Below are 21,559 nucleotides of genomic sequence, written 5' to 3'. Positions count from 1 at the left end.
GACGTGGTCATTGACGCTGCTGTTTTAAATATACAAACCCATAAAACGCCCGTTTTGACCTTTAAGCACGCCTGCGTTCGGATCTCCACTCCCCATTTTCAAGCACCTTCCCCTGTTACCACCCACATACGCCTCATTCTGTCACTCAAAATAGCAGGCACTCGCTATATAGCGTACAAACGATTTTCGGCCGCACTGACTGGTTCGCGCATGCGTACTAAAAAGCGTACGCATGCGCAGATGTGCAAACATCGCTCGGAACGAGCGTACTGCCGCTAACGAGCGGCTCTGAATGAGGGCCAAAGTCTAGTAAATAATACAGAACAAACATTCATTGACTGGTATAAAATGATTAATTTTAAAAGAGATACATTTATTTATAGTGTAGGTTACAAATAATCATCCGCCACATATTATTCTGTCATACAATATTATTGTTTGCCATTTAAATGAAGCATTTTGCAGTAGCAGAGCGTAAAATGACAAATTGTTATTGATCATAACACACAAAGTAATCACGTTACATAATGTATGGTTTGAGAAGGAAATAGTCTCTTTAATTCGTCTCTACATAAAATGTATTTATACATCTAATATTATCCTATGAAATATAACATAGGTGCCGAGGTGATGTATCTATCACGCATCATATCTAGATGTGGTTTCTTTTCGTTAACAGGTGTATATTCTGTTGAACTGCACTAATCTAAAATGTAAAAATAGGGATGTAGCATAATATATCACAGTCAATATATTTACATATAACAGTAGGTACCTCCTTCCTTATGTTTAGTGCCACTTCTCCTTCCCACAATGCACCAAGGAGCTCATTCAGACCTGCTCACAAGATGCGATTGCTCGCTGGCAAAAAGGAGCCGGATATTTAAATGAAGCGCTCGGACTGCGTCGCGTAAGGACGCCCACTATGTTTTAGCGAGCTACGTCAAAGTGCGCTCGCAAATGTCTAAAGATGCCCCCTTGCCACTCGCAACATATGTAATCTCTGGGAAATTAAGGATTAATCGGGGCCATCATAAGCCATCGGAGCTGCTCGCAACTTGGGGTTGCCTTAGCCTGCCGCAAGCACAGCGGTCAGCACTGGCTGAAATACATGCAGGTGACGTGTACAATGACGCTACGTTGCTAATTATGCACGCCCTTTAAACATGCGTTTTGGCGGCCAAACACGCCTGTGTTCGCACATCCACTCCCCCGTTCACAAGCACCTTCCCCTGTTACCACCCACAAACGGCACTATCTGTCACTCAAAGCAACGACCTGATAGTGGCTTACGAGCTACCAAAATCAGATCGCAATGAATGGCTTGCGCACGCACACTGTGAATTATACGCATGCACAGATGGGCGAAAATCGCTCAGAGCGAGCGATCACGCCTTAGCGAGGGGGTCTGAATCAGGTCCCATGCCTTGGGATATACCAGTTGCACATACCTACAACATAACTCATCCCATGATGGTATGCTTTCACTAACAGCTATTTTACATGAGTATTCTCTTTGTGGTTGTCCCAGAATTCTTCCTCCTTTCTACACTTACATAATTTCCTCTCATATCGTAACCTACCTGAACTGTAACCAATATATTTATTTAACAAATTATTTGAAGTATTTATTTAAACAAAACTAAGTTATTATTATTATATTGTGTCTTGAACAATTTAGATAATATATTAAAAATCACCTCTGAGTTCTGTCAACGACCTCTGGGCTTTGATACATGTATAAAGAAACTCAGCCACTGTGACTTATATTATTATAATTTACTCTCCATGTAAAAAAAAGATTCTTATGGAGTTTAAACCACCATAATATTTAGACATACTGAGAAAGTGAGATCTACAGCAAAAGGAAATAAGGGAGAGTGTTAAAATGACAGAAATCAGTTGTAGATAATAGTAATCAGTGGTAGATAATAAAATATTTGAGGCGGTAGCTTGGAACCGGGGCTGAATGGGGACACTAAGATAATGAGAGCTTTGGAGTGAGGGCTCAATTACCACCGATAACTGTTCTTAATGTGTATTCCAAAATACTTTGAGTGTAAGACTAGCCAAGTATATTGCAGTAGTGGCTATAGAATACTCTGTGCCAGTAGTATTTGCTTTCTGGTCGTTTGCAGTAGCAAACGCAGAATTTCCAGAGGTGGGTTTACAAATGCTTGATTTTAAAGCAAGTGTGGCCAGTGCATGAAGAGGGCATAATCAGCACTTACCAGCTATAATATACGGCATACGAAGTACAGTATACAGTAGTGTACAGTTTGTAATAATTCTGACATATACAGGACCAGCAATCATGGTAAGCCATTCTATAAGAAGGTAGGGCCATCCTGTCTGAGCTAAATGTTTTTGTTTCAGATGTGGGCTCCATTGCAGATCATTTGAGCAAGTTCAGGAACCTGGAGGGGCAGAAAAAGAACCTTGTACATATATGTACAGATTGGTCTTCTTATGTACTGGATAGTGTATTATTATACAGTATTAATAATTGACCCTATAGATGGTCTATATCAGTGCACCCCTAGAAGTGCATGTTTTCCATATCTCCTAGTTGGTGCACAAGTATATTCATTACTGATTGACACATTTAAAATTCAACAGGTCGAGCTAATAATTTCATTTGTGACACTGAAGGCATCTTAAAAACATGCAACTTTTGTATTATATGCTATTTCAATTTTGGGCATCATAATGTGGGCTAGGGAAACCGGAAACCGCCCCTGCATTTGCCTATGGTTTGAATTGTTTGTACCAGGAATATGGATAAATGCAGACCTAAATTAATTTTTCTAGACTTCTGAATGGGTGACAGTCATTGCTGCAAAACTGTGGAGTTGCCTCTAATCATATTATGTTGCTTTTCTCCTACAGTTTGCAAAGTAAAAACAATAATCTAATTGGTTAATAGAGGCAATATCATGTTTACAGCAAATTTTATATATGTCCTTTATATATTCTGTTATGTCATTTAACATTCCACTAAATGCTCTTGGGTTTCACAAGGTCTCATAAAGTAGACAAAATAAATATGTTTCTTATTTATTTTCCCGTGTATAATCCTTAGATTACCAGCTGCTGATATATTTCAAATAAGGAAATTAACAAAATTGTTACCTTTAAGTGTAATGTAAAATATCCTGCTATCTCTATCAGTTATGTTTAGCAGGAAACACTACCGGTGAGATGTGTGAACATCTCACCGGCCGGAGAGGGGGAGCGTTAACTCCCCCCTCCGGCGCTACCCGCTACAGACCACATCGCATCAGCCTAGTGCTGATGCGATGTGTGTCAGGCCCGGACGGCTCCAATGAGCATGTGTGGGATCTCGCAAGTATCGCGAGATCCCCGCGCTGCAGCCCTGGAGCCGGTAGCCGTCACAGCAGGGACAGCGCTGTCCCTGCTGTGGGTATAGGCTAGCGCCAGGCTGTAGCTGTCGATAACGACAGCTACAGCCGGCCGAACGGTCAGACGATCTGACCATTCGTACATAGCCCAGATAGCAGCGCCGATAATGACAGGGGCACATAGCGCCCCTGTAAATTATCGCCCAAACCCCCGATCATACATTGGGGAGAAACGGTATCAGCGCACTTAACGTGCGCTGATAACGTTTCTGGGCTTCATACATCTACCCCAATGAGTGTTGTGATCGCTAATGCAGCAATGTATATAAACCTTGGCCATGTCCTGCATTGTATTGTAATGTAAGTCACTGGTTTCTTGTTCACTTATTTGTTTATATATTTTTTAAGGCGCTGCGGAACACTTGTGGCACTTTACTGTAAAGGATAATGATAATAATAATATTAAGCACCCTTTCATTTGTGTCACATGGCTGATTACTATGTGATGGAATGCCTATCTGCAATTGAAACCAGGATACATCTAGATGACCATATACTGTATAAACCTTCACTTTTAAAACTCAAAATAATAAATGTAATTGAATTTTGTTTTGTTAGTAGTGTTTTATATATTATTTTACTATGATACACCTCCTGCTCCACTGTATTTTGTATAGTCATGTTAATATTTCACATACTAATCAATATGGGTTTCATAATAAAATATATTCAAATGAAGGCTTTTTTATTTATTAAAAATATTCTTGTTTTTAAAAACATAGGGCCTCATTCAGAGGCGGTCGGAGGATGCAAGCGGTCGCTCAGAAACTGGGCGGCAGCTTGCAACCTGACCGCCCGCCTCTGTTGCGGTAGTTAGGCTGTGGGTTAACACCCACAGCTCTAATGACCGCTCCGGTGATGGTCGCGATGGTCAGAGACCATCGCGACTATCGGGGCTTACGACGAGACCCTAGGGTAGGGTCTCCCTTGTCGTAAGCCCTGGAGAGCTTCTGGCTCTGTCATCACTAGTGATGTCAGTGGGGCCTCCCCCAAATGGTAGGCATTCCCATGGGAACGCCTCAGTTTGGGCTGCCACCCCCCCGGCCCGCCTTTCAAACGGGGCAAGCTGTCAATCAACATCGACAGCTCGCCCCCTTTGGATCGAGACCCGCTACGACCGGCGCTGTCGGTCGTAGCGGGTCTCACGCATGCGCACGACGGTGCCGTCGCCGTCGTGTGCGCATGCTCTGTGGGGGGCCATCGACCCGGTCCGAGCGCATCGGCGCTAACGACCGGGTCTGAATGATCCCCATATTCTTTTATAGCTGCAGTCATGCAGAAAGATTGCTCACTTTTATTTGAATTCCACTAATAATTATCAGTGTATACAGTGTTCATCATAAACAATATCTTTAGCTTCATTTTCTTGTATAGGTGTAACCAGATTTCAGATATGTATATTTAATGCATGTCACGGTAATCTTCCACCTTATACTGTAAACAGTTTTTATTGCAATCCCTGCCTTCAAATAGCCAGAATAATAAATTGCTCCAATATCCCAGTGGCAGTTTCCAACCTATGGGTCTACTTCTCAGTTAGTGGTTACCTATTTGTAAATACAACATTTGAGTGCCATGCTAATAAGGGTGAATTTACAAAACTATTTACTAACATAAAAAATACATTTTAATTCAAAACTGAATGTAATCTGGGTCCCAGGCACAAATTTATTAACCCCTGGTCTACAGTTGTATGGCGATCTTTCTGGTCCATTGTTTAAGAGCAGACATATCTAGATATGAACTAGATTTGACATTTAGTCAACATTTTGCCCCCTATTTACCAAATAATGCAAATGTTCACCTGCCAAGTTCTCAAAAATGCTCTTGGGTACAAGTGAAGTCAGCGGAATTGCACTGTTGTCAAATAAAAAAGATTACATTTAGCAATTTAGTATTGTAGCCCCATGAGGATTTCAGTTACAGAAGCAAGACCGTCTAAACACAAAAACATTAATCAACAAAATATTTTCAAAATAAATCAATACTAGCTGACTAGTGATTTTCTTATACATTATACATAGTCACCCTTAACTATAAGACTCTTTAAATGGATATTAAACAATTTAACGAAAAAAAAACATCCACATCAATAGAACAGTAATAGAGGTGAAATAATATGTAACACAGAGAGGGTTAGCATGGCAATTATACCTTGCTTCCTGGCTGGATGGGTGCCATATAAACCTGCAGGCATTACGGGTTCAGAATAAATAATTGAGTAAATAGTTTAAAAATCTGTACTTAATCTAGTGTAAACAGAATTGATAAATGCATTTTTTGCAAAAAGATTGTAAATCCAAAATGAGGTATTTTCTATATTCTATCTGGCAAAGTGGTGGAACAGTGTAGGAACCCGCAATGTACCCAATCCAAGATCTCATGCAATCTGCCACCCAGCCATTACAGTGAAGGAACTATAAAGTGACTTTGCTGTCTCTATAGATCTCTAGGTACCAGTTACTAGAGATTGCAGAACATTTAGAAGACAACATGAAATAAATTTGATTTAAAATTTTATATGCACTTGTGATATCTGAACTGGTCATGTATTACCTAATACAATGATGGTAACAATGTGCAGTCACTAAGACATATAGTACACATACACATGGCTTGGCCATTTAGTGTAGTTCGAGGTCTGATGTTCATCTATTTTTCTGTGACTAGCAACTCTATTACAGTTGTTTCATTCTACACCATCCCCATCTGTCACATATGTAATACTAATATGGGATGCGGTCAATATCACAACCAATGGGATTCGTGCGGGCAGAATGCCTACGCCGGAATATCGACACTAGTCAGAATACAGGTGCCGGTATCCTGACTAATATAAGTGTAAATGGATGCCAAGGATGAATACGGCTACACAGTTCCTGTACCTGAACATCCTTTAGGGGCCCGATGGTGATGATTATAGTGGAGGTGGATGTGGCCAAATACACAGCTCTACTGATGCAAATTCTGGTTGGGGAAAAGTGATGATGTGTACCAATTGCTTCCATCTGGTCCAGTGGTGGTTCCAGAGGTGGGGCTGCAGCACAGTCTGAAATTCAAATAGGGGAGCCACAACAACTGCCAGTTAGTTCCAGCCAGAGATGTTTGGCAGCTATTGAAAGGGCAGTTGGTGTGATTCCCCTATTTCAATTTTGGACTGCTCTGCAGCCCCACCTCTGGGATCTGCCACTGGTCTGGTCCATTCGTTACACCCCTCTTAGGATGTGTGCACAGGATTGACTTTTGCTAAGGATGCATGCCCAGCGTGGGGGACTTCCTATTGGGAAGGGGGCAAGAATCAACTGCGCTAGGGCCCAATAAGTCAGTTATAGATAAAAGTTCTAATAGTATTTTTTATTCTCTCATGGCAATGGTCTTATTGTAATTTCTGAACAAGAGCAATCCAAACTGTACATACACTTTATTGTATTAAAACACAACCGCACTATTATATATGACTCAAACCTATAGTGAAAATAATATTTCATGTTTAAAAATGTCTCTGTATGCCATGATGGAGGTTTCGGTAACATTCTGGTGTCCATTACCCAGTGCACATACTGTAGATCACCAGGCTGCAGTCTCAGATACCAAGAGGATCAATCATTCTGGTATGCTAACAGCTGTTGTTACTGTACCACATGGTATAGCGTCATTATTACCATTATTATTTTGCTTGTACCAACTAATCATATTCATCCATGTATTTATTGATTACTTAGTGAATTACTTGTTCACTTTACATGACATATTTATATGAACTTTTCATGGCCAACTTCACGACTTCAAACAGGTTCCGTTCCTCTTTCTTGTTCAAGCAGTGAACATAGCTATCAGCAAAAAGAGATGTTCAAAATGATATGTGTAAGTAGGGTAGTACTACATGCAAAATGGGCATAGCTTGTAATAGGTTGGATAGGGCTTATATTTATGGGATATAACTTGCGCACAGAGGCCTAGAGTGGCTAGTTATATACATCCTGGACCCTCTTCTTGGTAAGTTTCCTTATTATGACAGCTTGATGTCTACAAGTGGGGTCTCATCTGCATCTAATTTTGTTTCCAGTTTCAGCAGAGACTTTTCAGGGACAGGGCTGGGATTCTCTTCCTCCCGGGCTGGCAAAAGTTCAGCTTTTTCTTCATTCTTCTTCTTCTTCTTCTTTACAGTGACTACTTCAGTGTAGGTGACCTCCGAGATAGGTTGGACTAAGTCATTCTCAGAGACTGAGTCTACCTCATCGTCCTCCTCACCCTCTTGGCCTTCTGCCGTGGTTCGCTGTTTTCCCTTCTTCTTCATGTTTATTTTAAATGTTTCTTTCTTGGGTGCTGCCTTTGCTATGGATTGTTTAAATCTCTCTCCAGACTGCTTTAGCCTCTCGCTGGACTGTCTAATTCTTTCTCTTCTTTCTGGAGTTACTATCCTTGTGCGAATCCGATTTACTTTCTTTCCGAAGTTTTGCTTTGTTTTCTGCATGCTTTCTTTGGAAAATGCTTTCTTGATGTTATCAATTCTCTGCATGCCGGATTTCTTCAGACGTGAAGTCCTGGACTCTTGCACTTCGTACTCTTCATCAGAAGAGAGGTCATTTGGTGGGTGTAGTTTGTCCCTCAAGAGTCCATCCAATGTGGATTCTTTAGCAACAGTCAGTTTTGTTGGACACTCAATATCCTCCTGCAAAGAAGATAAAATATTTATATGGTTAATATAAGTTGCCCAGATGAGTGGCTCTCAATCATTTCCATCTAGGTACCGTCTGGTAGTCTATTTTTTATTATTTGTAGCCCCAAAGTCTGCAAAGCAAATCTTTTGTAATGCATATCATTGCTATTAGATAATATGTTTAGGTGCTGAGAATATAAAAACAATAAATGTGGTATAAACAAGATTTAAGAAAGAATGACTAAAATAGAATTGTAAATATACTGTATATTTCTCACATATTACAATTTAAGAAAAACGCATAATTGACAATAAAGGTATAGTCCATATATGCTTTCTTAATATTTTTTTTAAGCTAACATTTACAGGGAGAGAGGGAAAGACTTTTTTTCATTGTATTACGGTACTACTGTTTTAACTCTGTTTACCACTGCTGAAGGTCGACAAGATTAAAGGTTTAACAGGTTCAAATGGTCGACACAAAAATGGTCGCAACATGTATTTTTTTTTTATTTAACCCTCCCCCTAGTGCCTAACCCTAAACCTCCCCCTGGTGCCTAACCTTCCCCCTGGTGCCTAACCTTCTCCCTAGTGCCTAACCCTAATTGTCCTCAAACCTTAACCCTCCTCCAAATGCCTATCCTTCACCCTAACCTTACAAATGTTGACAAAAACATGAACAAACATGTGTTGACCATTTTTGTTTTGATCATTTGAATCTGTAGACCTGTTAAACCTCATCAACCTTCTGCACTGTTGACAATTTGTAGTCGACCTTTTGTTTCTGTCAACCTTTTAACCATGTCGACCTATTACCTGTCAACCATCTGGTGTTGACCTATTAATTGTCTATCTAAACATTATCGATCTTCCATCCGGATACCCCCTAGTTTGAGATCTGCTGGCCTAGAGTGACTAAACATGATGAACAAACAACTGGCAAGTACTCAGATAGAAAGATAAAGTTTTAACCAACAAGAAAAAACTCACACTCTGCAAATGTCAATGAGTACATATTTTCCATGGCATTTTATAACTATAACTTAGCTTCCAGACTTATATAATTGGTTCAAGAATTTTAAATGATTCTGTTAAAATCCTTGTACAGTATAAATACTAGTATAAGGGCAGGATGTATAAGTGCAAAACGTGGTCAAACTTCTGAAAACTGCAGAGGTTTGATTGGAGGATTTTCTTTCACTATGTCTCCATTATGCTTTTTAATTTGTATTGTACATGTCATTCACTAGCACTTAAAGTAATGCTTTACTGTGACTACCACGCAATGTAACATATGTGTACAAATTAATAAGCACCCCAGGCTTCTAGGGACTGCATTGGTCGCAGTCCATAGAAACCACATAGGGCTGCTGTTATAGTAGGGGATTCCCACTGGAAGTGCTCTCTCTGCTAATTGCAGTACGGACTGGTAGTCCTAGGGGGAGAAAACACCTCCCCTGGGACAGCCTGTTTAGCTGTGGTTAGCAGGGAGCGATTCCAATGGCAGCCTGTCACTGGCATCTCAGATTAAATTGGGTGGGGGGTTGGTAAAAACTGCCACTGCTCCATAGTGTAATTTATCATTGTTTTCCATGATATACAGACTATATATGCTGTAGAGGTGCCATAGCTGGCCTCAATAGAGTCTTACACTATCTCAAATGTAGACTATTTTTGTGCCTTTTTCCTTGTTATTTTATAAATGTTTTTCCTAGAAAACAATAGTCTGCTGGATGCACGCAGCCAATTACTTTGGTCTTGTACTGGTGAATCTCGATTCAAAGATACATCCTTCTCAGGAGACTCCTCTGCAAACAAGAAGTGTGGCACACTATGCAGAAATGTAGATGCCACATTCTTCCTATTACTTTAGATTTACCATTTACATTAATATTTTGGTTTCTCTCAAAATACTGCATGATGTCACAGCGGGTGCAGACTGAGAAGACGCTCTGATATACACCACGGACGCCGGACATCCAGTCTGTTCTCACCGGCATAGACCTGCCGTGCCGCCGAGTCAGGACGGAACACCGGACGTGGGATCCCTGCACACTTTTACCATCTGTGACAGCAGCCAGAGAACAAGTGCATAGCAAGGCGGTAGGGTGAGATAGGGAGAGTTTGAAACCCTGCTTTCCTCTATTTACAGGACTTCAACATACATTTTCCCAAAGGAGCTATAAATGGAATATTGAAGAACCTTATGAGGTTCCATTTTTTAACACTCTATTTGTGCTTATTATTTCATTTTATCTTGCTTTGTTTTTTTATTTTATTCTTTGGTTATTATTTTTTATTATATTCATTATTATAATTTTTATGATTTATTCATGCTGCTGCTATTTAGTTTATTTATATATAATTGCATTTTATTCTAGTGCTCTTTCCTTTTCTATTAATGATGTCACGTGTGCTGGGGAGTGAGCAGTGGCGTCTTGCCAAGGGAGCTTTAGTGTCCTGATACAGCACCTGCACAGGGGACCTTACTACAGAGAAAAAAAAGGTACCTGTACTTTAAAGTACAAATTTGAGCTGTTTCACAATGAATTAATGCAGACAGTTATATGATTTGTAAAATATCCAGGGTATAATGACTGCATATATGATTCATGAATGTACTAATGCGACTTGTGCTCTGCCCTATTGGATACAGACTATGAAATGAGTAGACATTAGTGTGAATAGTACTTATTTGCTGGTGCTTAGAAAGCCGCATCATAGGGTTGCGACAGGGTAATTAATTACTAGTTATGCCCCTGCCATTCACTATTTGTATAGTGTGAACCAACTCTGGCCAGATTGAGGGCCACATGAACCTAGGGCTGAAGATGATCAAGGATCCATTGTGAGAAGCGAAGGAGGTGTGATCAGTGCTGTGTGGGTATGGGCAGTGCTATAAGGCATGTACACTTTCCCCAATGTCTCCCTTATACAGAACCTATAAGTGCATGTCCACTTATTATCTTTCTTCCCTCTTAATCCCTCTCTTTACCCATTTTCCGTTCACTTTCCCCTATTCTATAATAGGCTTTCCTCAATCGTCTATATTCTCCAGGATCAGGCCCCTTGGTGCCACTTGTTCTTACCCTCCTGCTCTGGTGTTCTCCCAGGTTCATACAAACTCCTGTACACAGATCCCCCTCCTAAGCCCCCATCTATTTGTAAACAGATCCTTCCATCACTCATGCACACAGATTCACACCATTACTCGTGTACAAAGATCCCCAAAACATTACTCCTATACATAGATCCCCCAACAGCACTCCTGTACACAGATATCCTTATCACTACTGTACACAGATCTCAGCATCACTCCTGTTCACAAATCCTCCTAACCACTCCTGTACACAGATCACCCAACATCACTCCTGTACACATATCTCCCTCCTACTCCTGTACACAGATCTCCTTATCACTACTATACACAGATCTAATCATCACTCCTGTACAGACTCCTCCATTACTCCTGTACACAGATCCCTCATCACTCCTATACACAGATCTCGCCATCACTCCTGTACACAGATCAACCCAACAGCACTCCTGTACACAGATCTCCTTACCACTCCTATACACAGATCTCCTTGTCACTCCAGTACACAGACTCCTCCATTACTCCTGTACACAGATCCCCCATCACTCCTATACACAGATCTCATCATCACTCCTGTACACAGACTCCTCCATTACTCCTGTACACAGTTCCCTTATCACTCCTATACACAGATCTCGCCATCACTCCTGTACACAGATCCCCCCAACAGCACTCCTGTACACAGATCTCCTTACCACTCCTATACACAGATCTCCTTGTCACTCCAGTACACAGACTCCTCCATTACTCCTGTACACAGATCCCCCATCACTCCTATACACAGATCTCGCCATCACTCCTGTACACAGATCCCCCCAACAGCACTCCTGTACATAAATCTCCCTATCTCTCCTGTACACAGATCCCCCTATCACTCCTATACACAGATCTCATCATGACTCCTGTACAGACTCCTCCATTACTCCTGTACACAGATCCCTCATCACTCCTATACACAGATCTCGCCATCACTCCTGTACACAGATCAACCCAACAGCACTCCTGTACACAGATCTCCTTACCACTCCTATACACAGATCTCCTTGTCGCTCCAGTACACAGACTACCCCATTACTCCTGTACACAGATCCCCAATCACTCTTATACACAGATATCATCACTCCTGTACACAGACTCCTCCATTACTCCTGTACACAGATCCCTTATCACTCCTGTACACAGATCTCATCACTCCTATACACAGATCTCATTATCACTCCTGTACACAGATCCCCCCAACAGCACTCCTGTACACAGATCTCCTTACCACTCCTATACACAGATCTCCTTGTCACTCCAGTACACAGTCTCCTCCATTACTCCTGTACACAGATCCCCCATCACTCCTATACACAGATCTCGCCATCACTCCTGTACACAGATCCCCCCAACAGCACTCCAGTACACAAATCTCCCTATCACTCCTGTACACAGATCCCCCTATCACTCCTATACACAGATCTCACCATCACTCCTGTTCACATATCCTCCTAACATCACTCCTATAGACAGATCTCACCATCACTCCTGTACACAGATCCCCCCAACATCACTCCTGTACACTTATCTCCCTCCTACTCCTGTACACAGATCTCATCACTCCTATACACAGATCTCATTATCACTCCTGTACACAGACCCCCCCCAACATGACTCCTGTACACAGATCCCCCCAACATCACTCCTGTACACATATCTCCCCTAACATCACTCCTGTACACAGATCTCCCCTAACATCACTCCTGTACACAGGTCCCCCCATCAGTCCTATGCACATATAAGGTAATATATATATATTGGCAAATGGTGCGGCACTCACGGACAGGAACAATGTCAATAACCAGTGGACACGTCAGTAACGTTTCAGTTGCTTTATCACACAGACCCCCCCCAACATCACTCCTGTACACAGATCCCCCCAACATCACTCCTGTACACATATCTCCCCTAACATCACTCCTGTACACAGATCTCCCCTAACATCACTCCTGTACACAGGTCCCCCCATCAGTCCTATGCACATATAAGGTAATATATATATATATATATATATATATATATATAACGAATTTTATGTGGATTCGGCGCAAGTAAAAAGTAACAATGAATAAAAATAAGTGATTCCAAATTTTTGGGGTATAATGCGGATAAGCCCAATAGATATAATCTAAGCGGGCGACAGCTCCATGTCAATAATATATAGTATTGGTGAAAATACTACCTTGTAATTGGAGAGAAAGGAGGATTGAATTTGGGCGACAGTTCCGCTATTAGTGTGTACAGTAATAATAAATAAATAAATTATAACCAAATGGTCTAGATAATAATCAATGAAAAGTGCCTATTGCATAAAGTGCACAGCAGTGAATAAATTAGCAGCATATAACAATGAAATAAGAATTATATAAAATACCAATGTAAGATTAAATAGTAAACAATTTATTCTAGAGAAGGTAAAAGAGAATTTATAACTGTATAATGGGGCCCTATATTGGTTCCCTATCTCTTGCCCTAAAGACTAAATGCAGACTCATTTATACTTTTACTCAGATAAGCTACCATTCTATTCTCCTTCCAATACGAATTTTTCCTGTTTATTTATTGAAAGTGTTGTATTTTATTAGATTTTATTGAATGGGGTTTCCCTAATTTAGGGGCCCCATTATGCATTTATAAATTATTTTTTACCTTGTCTAGAATCAATTGTTTACTTTTTAATCCTACATTGGTATTTTATATAATTCTAATTTCAGCTGCAATTTGATGTTTAACCGTTGGAAAGCTAGATATGGAGGACATTATAGTACAGGCTCGTACTAAACAAACATACAGATATGCATACAAAATACAAAAAACAAACAAAAACCAAAACAAAAAATATATATATTTACAGGGATGTTATCAGGGGTGTGCGACCAGTGCCGCTGCACCGTTGCCGTCCCACGGCCCACTATTCTAGCTAGAAGGGCGCCAGAAAAAACACTTCCCCCAATAGAATGGTAGGTGGCTTGCGTGTTCTTCAATAAATCAATATTTGGTAAATCAATATGTAGACTCTATATATGATGGAGAAAAGAGTTTTACTGCAGAGTGAAATATATTTAATAGTATTTGGTAAATATTGTATTTCTAGAATTAAAAATTAGCTGTGTTTCGTTGTACCAGAAATAAATAATAGTGAAGCCTATCAGCTGTATGTGATCCAGTTTCTCTCTGGTGATTTTGTAATCGTCCTAGCTTCTTTACCATATACTGTAAGATTCCAGTAATGATCAAATAGAGTGAAGTAAACAAACAAATATAAGTGTAACACATATGGTGTGCCAAAAAGTGATTGCTGTGCCAAAAATTTTATAGTGCGGAATTTTATGATACAAACAACTTTATTTCATACACGCATAATAAATATATATATATATATATATATATATATATATATATATAACTTTATTCTTTTTTATTTATTTTTAGGCATATCTGAATGTTTGTTTAGTACGAGCCTGTACTATAATGTCCTCCATATGTAGCTTTCCAATGGTTAAACATCAAATTGCAGCTCCAGAACCATGTATAGAAGAATCTTCATGGCATGATTATATTTGAGGTAATAGAGGTGGTTTACACCTTCCAAGAAGTGACATCTGGGGAATGAAATGCTCCATCCTAACACGTTTTGTCCTCCTTCTAGGACTTCATCATATACAGTGCATCCGGAAAGTATTCACAACACTTCACTTTTTCCACATTTTGTTATGTTAAAGCCTTATTCTAAAATGGAATAAATTCATTTTTGTCCTCAAAATTCTACACACAATACCCCATAATGACAACGTGTAAAAAGTTTCCTTGAGATGTTTCCAAATTTACTAAAAAAATAAACACTAAGAAATCACATGTACATAAGTATTCAAAGCCTTTGCCATGAAGCTTAAAATTGAGCTCAGTTGCATCCTGTTTCCACTGATCATCCTTGAGATGTTCCTACAACTTAATTGGAGTCCGCCTGTGGTTCCGGATGCACTGTATATGTAAACATACCTGCAGACCTTCCCACATACCCCTTAAAGGTTCCAGACCTTCTAACATGCCCCTTCAATGCCTCTCAGACCTTCCCACATGCCATTATAGTCACATACATCTTTGCTGAGCTGTGCTAGCTTCAGTGGTACCCAAGCTTGAGCAGCAGACAGCCTGCCATTTGGCCTGCTGGTTACCATCATATAGTCATGATGATGGGCCTATTTTTACGTGGAGTTCTGGGCTATAGTCCTAACTGCCTCTTTGCTAATATGGCCCTGAAGCCAACCAAACAGCCTTCAATTCATTGTTTATGGGTGTCATTGTCCAGGTTTACAATTATTGAATTAGTATCATAATAGGCTTTAGTGCAGAACTTTACAGCATTAATAATCTAAATAATAATAATAATGAATAAAAACACCAAAGGGAAGTGTTATGTTAAGGGAGACAAAGTTATCCAAACTTAAATCACATTAGAAAGAAAAACTGTTCATTGGAGGTAAGTGAAATGAGCACACAGGACTTAACAATGTAATTACATTAGGGCTGGGATCAGGTTGAGGCGGAATCAGTCTGAAAGTTGGGGCAGCTGCTTTGGATGTTAGGAGGATTCCTTCTGTAAATTCTATGTGAGTCCTTGACGTCTCAAATTAATTTCTTAATTCTAGAATACACAGACTAGTAACAGACTGGTTACCGCATAACACAAAGAATCTTTGTCAAAGACATGACGCTGATGATGACAGTCAGGTGCTGTGCAAAAGTCCATGTCTCCCATTGCACTCTTTGATCTTCTGTTGTACTTTATGCATGTATATTTGCTAGATCTTTAGCATGAATCAAAGATGATTTGATTCTTCTTTGCAATGTGTGTATATCCCATGCGCACTAAGTTTATAAAAGAATAAAAAATTGTTTGTCCACTGAAATGTAGCATGTCTGCAATACTGCCAGTGTAATACAGAGAGATCCGGTATTATTGTATAAAAGTAAATGCAAAACAGAAAGAGCTAATGCAATGACATCTCAAGAGAGCGCATATGATCCCAACTGTGTGATGATGTTTTACGTTTTGAAAGAATGTATAAATTACAGCTGTGGTATGCCTTTCTGCTCCCTAATAGCCTGTGCTGATGCCATGTTCCCCTAACAGGTCTTTGCTGACAGCACTGCTTGTGAAGCTAAGTCCCAGCCATAATTAAAGTCAGTCAGTGCTTAGGCATTCTTTGGTTATTTCCAGGTAGCCACATTGGTATGAAAGTAAAATACTATATTTTTATATATAGAAATAGCTTTTATAGTCCATTACAAGTATGTTGAGAAATATAATTTTTTTTATTAGAAACATTATAGCATACAATAAATACAATATATTACGTCTATGGGTCACAGATATGCACCGTAGAACTGAACCAAATTCCAATGTTGAATATCCCATGTTTAAATAACTGTGGGGAATGGGGTGTAATCTCTTTCTCTAACCTTACAGTATCTGTGGCTGCTGCTCTCTTTTTGACTGCTTTATAAAATAAAGTCTTTCAGGTCACCCTGTTTTACCAATGTATTACCCACTGGCCCCGTACAGAAAACTTTGGTACACAAAGCTATGTGAATACCCAGTAGCATGGATGTAATTGTACAGGTGAGCCTTAGTGAGTGTCTTGGTGATAATATCACAATATCACTTCTAAAAATGGGACTAAAGCTGGGTTTACACTATGTGATCCGTTAGTTACACGTTGTATGGTTCTGATACGGATCAGCACAATATATATCGTGCAGGGGTGGGGCTGCAGCGCAGTCCAAAATTCAAATAGGGGAGCCACACTAAGTGCCAGTGAGTCCCAGCAGCTTATGGGCCATATTCAATTAGCGGTGAAAACGGCTGTTTTTTTCTCCATTGGCGAAAAAAGACTTTTTTCATCCAAAAAACGGCAACATTTTCGCCAAAAACAGGCGAAAACAACAAACAGGCGAAAATGGAGATAAAAAACTGGAGAAAAGTTTTCTCCATCCCAGACCAGGAGAAAAAAAATGTAAAATCCCTATTATTATCTAAAAATGTGGGGATTTCTTTCAGAACCCTTTGGACACCCCCCCCCCAATGATAAATTAACCCCCCAAAAAAGTTGTAAGTTGCGTACTTTGGCGAAAAACAATCGCACAATTTTTGGGTGAAAAAACCTTTTATCCAGTTTGTTTTCTCCATTTTGCCTGTTTGCCGTTTTCGCCTTTTTTTTTGACAAAAATGTCGCCTTTTTTTGTGAAAAAAAATCAGATTTTGCCACTAATTGAATACAGACCCAAATTTGGCAGCTTTGGAATCGGCAGTTGGTGTGGCTCCCCTATTTGAATTTTGGACTGTGCTGCAGCCCCACCTCTGGTGCCGCCACTGATCGTTACAGCCAGGGGCAGAAGTATGGGAGACAATGGAGACGCCTGCCGCCGGACGCCAGCACTGAAGGGGCACCTCCTCCATCACCCATTATATATTCATCCCACTTAGGGCTGTAAATATGGGGGATAGGTGGGGACTAAATGATAACTTGCCTCCGGGCGTCTGGGATGAACTTACGCCACTGGTTACAGCCAGTGGCAGCTGTAGAGGTGGAGCTGCAGCACAATCCAAAATTCAAATAGGGGAGCTACACCAACTGCCACCCCAAACCAGGGCCGGCTCCAGGGTGAGCCGCCCCCTGTGCGGGACCGGGACACGATGCCTCTTCACCGCGCATGGGCATGAATGGAGGTGTGGCCTAGTTTCCATAAACCACGCCCCCTAAATGACATTGTTTGGGTGCATGCCCAAATGGCACACCTCCCTTTAACGTCAGGCTGGGGGCAAGCCCAGCACTATGTTAGTAGCTGGGCTGCCCCCAGCCCTCTGCCTGCAGTGAATGGATGCCGCACGCATCCATTCCTACTCTCCAGGGCCAGCACCGCCACACAGCTGTGGCGGTGGAGGCGTCCAGCATCCCGACTGCCCGCGGGACGCTTGGTCAAACATGCCTCGAGCCGGTCCTTCCCCAAACACTGCCAAACATCACTGACCGGGACCCACTGGCAGCTGGTGTGGCTCCCCTATTTGAATTTTGGACTGTGCTGCAGCCCCACCTCTGGAGCCGCCACTAGTTACAGTGTTTCATCCTGTCGGCTGGGTAGACCAACGTGTAGTGTGTACCCAGCTTAACTCTTCCTCTTCATGTTCACTAGACTGATATGATATATCCTTTATGCCCACACGTTTGTGAGTTTGCATTATAGACCTATCAGAACACTAATATCAAATTACTAAAAAGTTTGCATCATGCAATAATTATTTTTTCCATTAGATAAAAAATTATGTTCATCAGCTATTTTATCAATGGATAATAACGAACAGCTGTATGGTAAATGGCGCTAATCTTAGGACATATTTTACATGCTCTTCATATAATCTCTGTACACAACATACATACAAACATATATATATTTATACCAGGAATGTGGAATAAGTTTCATTACAATTAAGAACAAAACTGAAGGACATGGATATTACAATGTTAAGCATCTGTTTCCCTCTTTACAGCTGTACAGGTACTATATAATGGGAGTGTTTCATCTAACAGCTGATGTAATAAATCTAACCTGGATCACTGCTGAAGCACTAGAGATCTATTTATAAGCTGGGAACAGAAGAGCCTGAACCTGATCACTTACACAAAGTTACTGTTGTGCACCAGGCAGTGGATTTACAGAATGAACTTTCTTACTCCAGTAATGAGCAAATGAGAAATACATACAATTTAGGACAGTCATTGATAATAGTAAAGCCATGATCAGCTAAAGAATAACACAGAACCACTGCCCTGTAAGTATCTCTACTAGCTCTTTGTGCTGATAGAAACATTGGAACAGGATGATCCTTCATGTGAAACAGAATTGTACTACCAAATATGGTGGAAGAATAACAAGCTTTCTGTCCGTATTACATGTATAAGTACCGTCCCATCTTCCTCATATTACCCATTCACAGAGGCAACAAATAGGACAAGCTGGTCAGCAGTTTTATACTACTCTGCCTGACAGCATCTAAATATAGTATCATCAGAAGCATTACCCCACGTAACACCAGCCAGTGCAGTCACATGCAACCAGTCTAAAGTCATTGTAAAGTAAGTGAAACGTGTTTAGGTTTTATAGCAAAATCCTACAAGGAACTGTTACAATGAACAATAGTCTTTCCACAGAAAGAGGAATAAATTACAGGTAACAGATTATTTCTTCACCATGTATCTTTCAAACAAATTATTATATATTTTTTCATTTTGTGAAGTTTTTAGATAAAATGAAGAACTTATCATAAATAAAGTATTTGCATCTGTTATATATATTTTGACCTAAAACAACAATATAGAGGTTTTTTTTTAGAAGAATATCTAATTTTTAGAAAAAAAATATTAGGGCTGCAAAAAAGATGGCTACATCAGAAACTGAAAATACGCAAAAGAGAAACAAAGCTGCAATAAATTCCAAGTGGCACAAATATAAATGTACAATATAAAAGTAAGATACATTTACAATAATAAAAGAGAAACCACTAATATAGACCCAGAAGCTTTACAGACATTTCCGCAATTGACAAAATATGAGATGCAACCAAGTTACTATCGAAAACAGAAATCTAAATGGATTTTACATTTAATATGTGCATCATGCAATAATTATTGTTTTCATTAGATAACAACAATGACATTGATTACCTGGAAAATGACCACTCTGAATTTGTTCTTTCTCAGCATTTCCTCTTGTTTGGATTCTACTTTTTGAACTTGATCGCTCTGTTTATCTACTCGAGATCTTACATCTTTCACATTGGAGCTTACTTTACGAGTCTTTTCAAATAGTTTGTTAACTGTGAAGCTGGTATTGCTATGAGCCTGAGCAAGTTTTAGGAGGTCTATCTGAATAGTCTTAATCGCATTCTCCATTTCTCTGTGACGTTCCTCGATTCTTTTCTGGCTGGCCTGCACACTATCCACAATGGTGGCAACTTTATCTAGAACCGTAACGATAGTCAAGGCAGAATCATGATCTTCATCATCTTCAGAGACAACAGACAATCGATTCAAGTTAACTTGATCTGAAATTTTTTCATGGTGATCCATTTTGGCCACTTAGACGTTAGCTTGCCTGCAGAAGCTGGAGTCCTCTGGTTACTGCTTAGGACTCAGGGAGCAATGCTGGTATTAGAGCCAAGAGAGACAGCTGTCTCAGTAGACCTTTAACATGAAATGTAAAGCTCCACCCCAAGGGGCAGGAAAGACATTTATAACTACTCATCGTTGAAGCATTGTGGCCAACATGCCTTATGAAATACCAAACCACTAAAATTAGGAAGCACTCTCTCAGTAAATAAATACATGAAAGAAAATACTGTAGGGTGCTTAACTGAAATATCCAAACCATCTGTTGAATCAGAGTGAATGAACAAGTTACACGCCTCAGTTAGTGTACAAAAACACTATGTTATTGCTACATGTACAGATGTGTCCCCACATCTATGTGCTATATGGCGTGAGATGACTGACATGGTGAGTTGTAGCGTACCATCTATTTCTTTACATTTTGTGTCTTATTCTCATTGCAGACACAGCAAAACACCACTGAAAGTGTACTAGAGACGCTGGGCTGCGACTTTAACTGCACAGGAATTAGTATTCAACATGTACAAAGTCATAGATGAAGCACAATGGAACATGGCATGAGAAAAAGCTGAGGCTGTTGCACGGTAGCACTTTGTACACAGATCAGACTCATTCGCACACAAATGTGGCAAATCAAATTGATCAGTGCAATCTAGCAAAGTAGTTTTGTTGCTTCCAGTTGTTTTATTTGTGCAAAGAAGGCGCACAGTGTGGCTGGGTTGCCCTGGACCTGGCGCAGTGAGAGGGGCAGTTTAGCGCGACTGAAACCACAGTGTATGAGGACACATCTTTTTTCATCACATATCAATATCTAGATAGCTCATTTTCTATATGATAATGCTAAATCCATTTTGGTCAGCAAATAAGTGAAATATAATAACTTTATCTGGTTAAAACACAATCAGAATAAAAGCATAATTGATTACATACAGTATTAATAAAGATGTTTTGCATTGAAAAAAAAACAAAACACAATTTTTATTAAAGCAGCCTTTTATTTTTATAATGGTGTTCAAATAAACGTAAGTATGCTGATCAACAGTTCCAAATTTTAGTTTACATGAATTTCAACATTTATCTAAATGTAACAAAAGTATTGTGCGAACTTTAATGTCAGACCAAGGAAACATTTTCTCCCTAGAATTATTAAATGTTACATTTGTATTAAAAAAAG

At 40.0% G+C, this 21,559-nt stretch overlaps 1 protein-coding gene across 1 annotated transcript; it reads right to left on the bottom strand.

Moving 5' to 3' along the window:
• Positions 1 to 339: 339 nt before the first annotated feature.
• CAVIN4 (caveolae associated protein 4) lies at positions 340 to 20,451 on the bottom strand. The gene is made up of 2 exons (XM_088476295.1): positions 19,942 to 20,451; positions 340 to 8,094 (listed from the first exon to the last, which is right to left on the bottom strand). Exons 1-2 carry the CDS (start codon positions 20,344 to 20,346, stop codon positions 7,432 to 7,434), a joined length of 1,068 nt encoding a protein of 355 aa, XP_088332421.1. The 5' UTR covers positions 20,347 to 20,451; the 3' UTR covers positions 340 to 7,431.
• Positions 20,452 to 21,559: the final 1,108 nt, after the last annotated feature.

The sequence above is a fragment of the Taudactylus pleione genome, unplaced genomic scaffold, assembly GCF_031769625.1.
Source record: "Taudactylus pleione unplaced genomic scaffold, aTauple2 ptg000186l, whole genome shotgun sequence".
Taxonomy (NCBI): Eukaryota; Metazoa; Chordata; class Amphibia; order Anura; family Myobatrachidae; genus Taudactylus; species Taudactylus pleione.
This window is presented reverse-complemented; position numbering and strand designations above follow the sequence as displayed.

Excerpts from the sequence above, each read along its gene's own strand:
- CAVIN4 (XM_088476295.1), bottom strand. The coding sequence starts at position 20,346 with ATGGATCACCATGAAAAAATTTCAGATCAAGTTAACTTGAATCGATTG. Across the intron at positions 8,095-19,941 it reads TCAGAGTGGTCATTTTCCAG|GAGGATATTGAGTGTCCAAC; the intron begins GTAATCAATGTC and ends TCTTCTTTGCAG.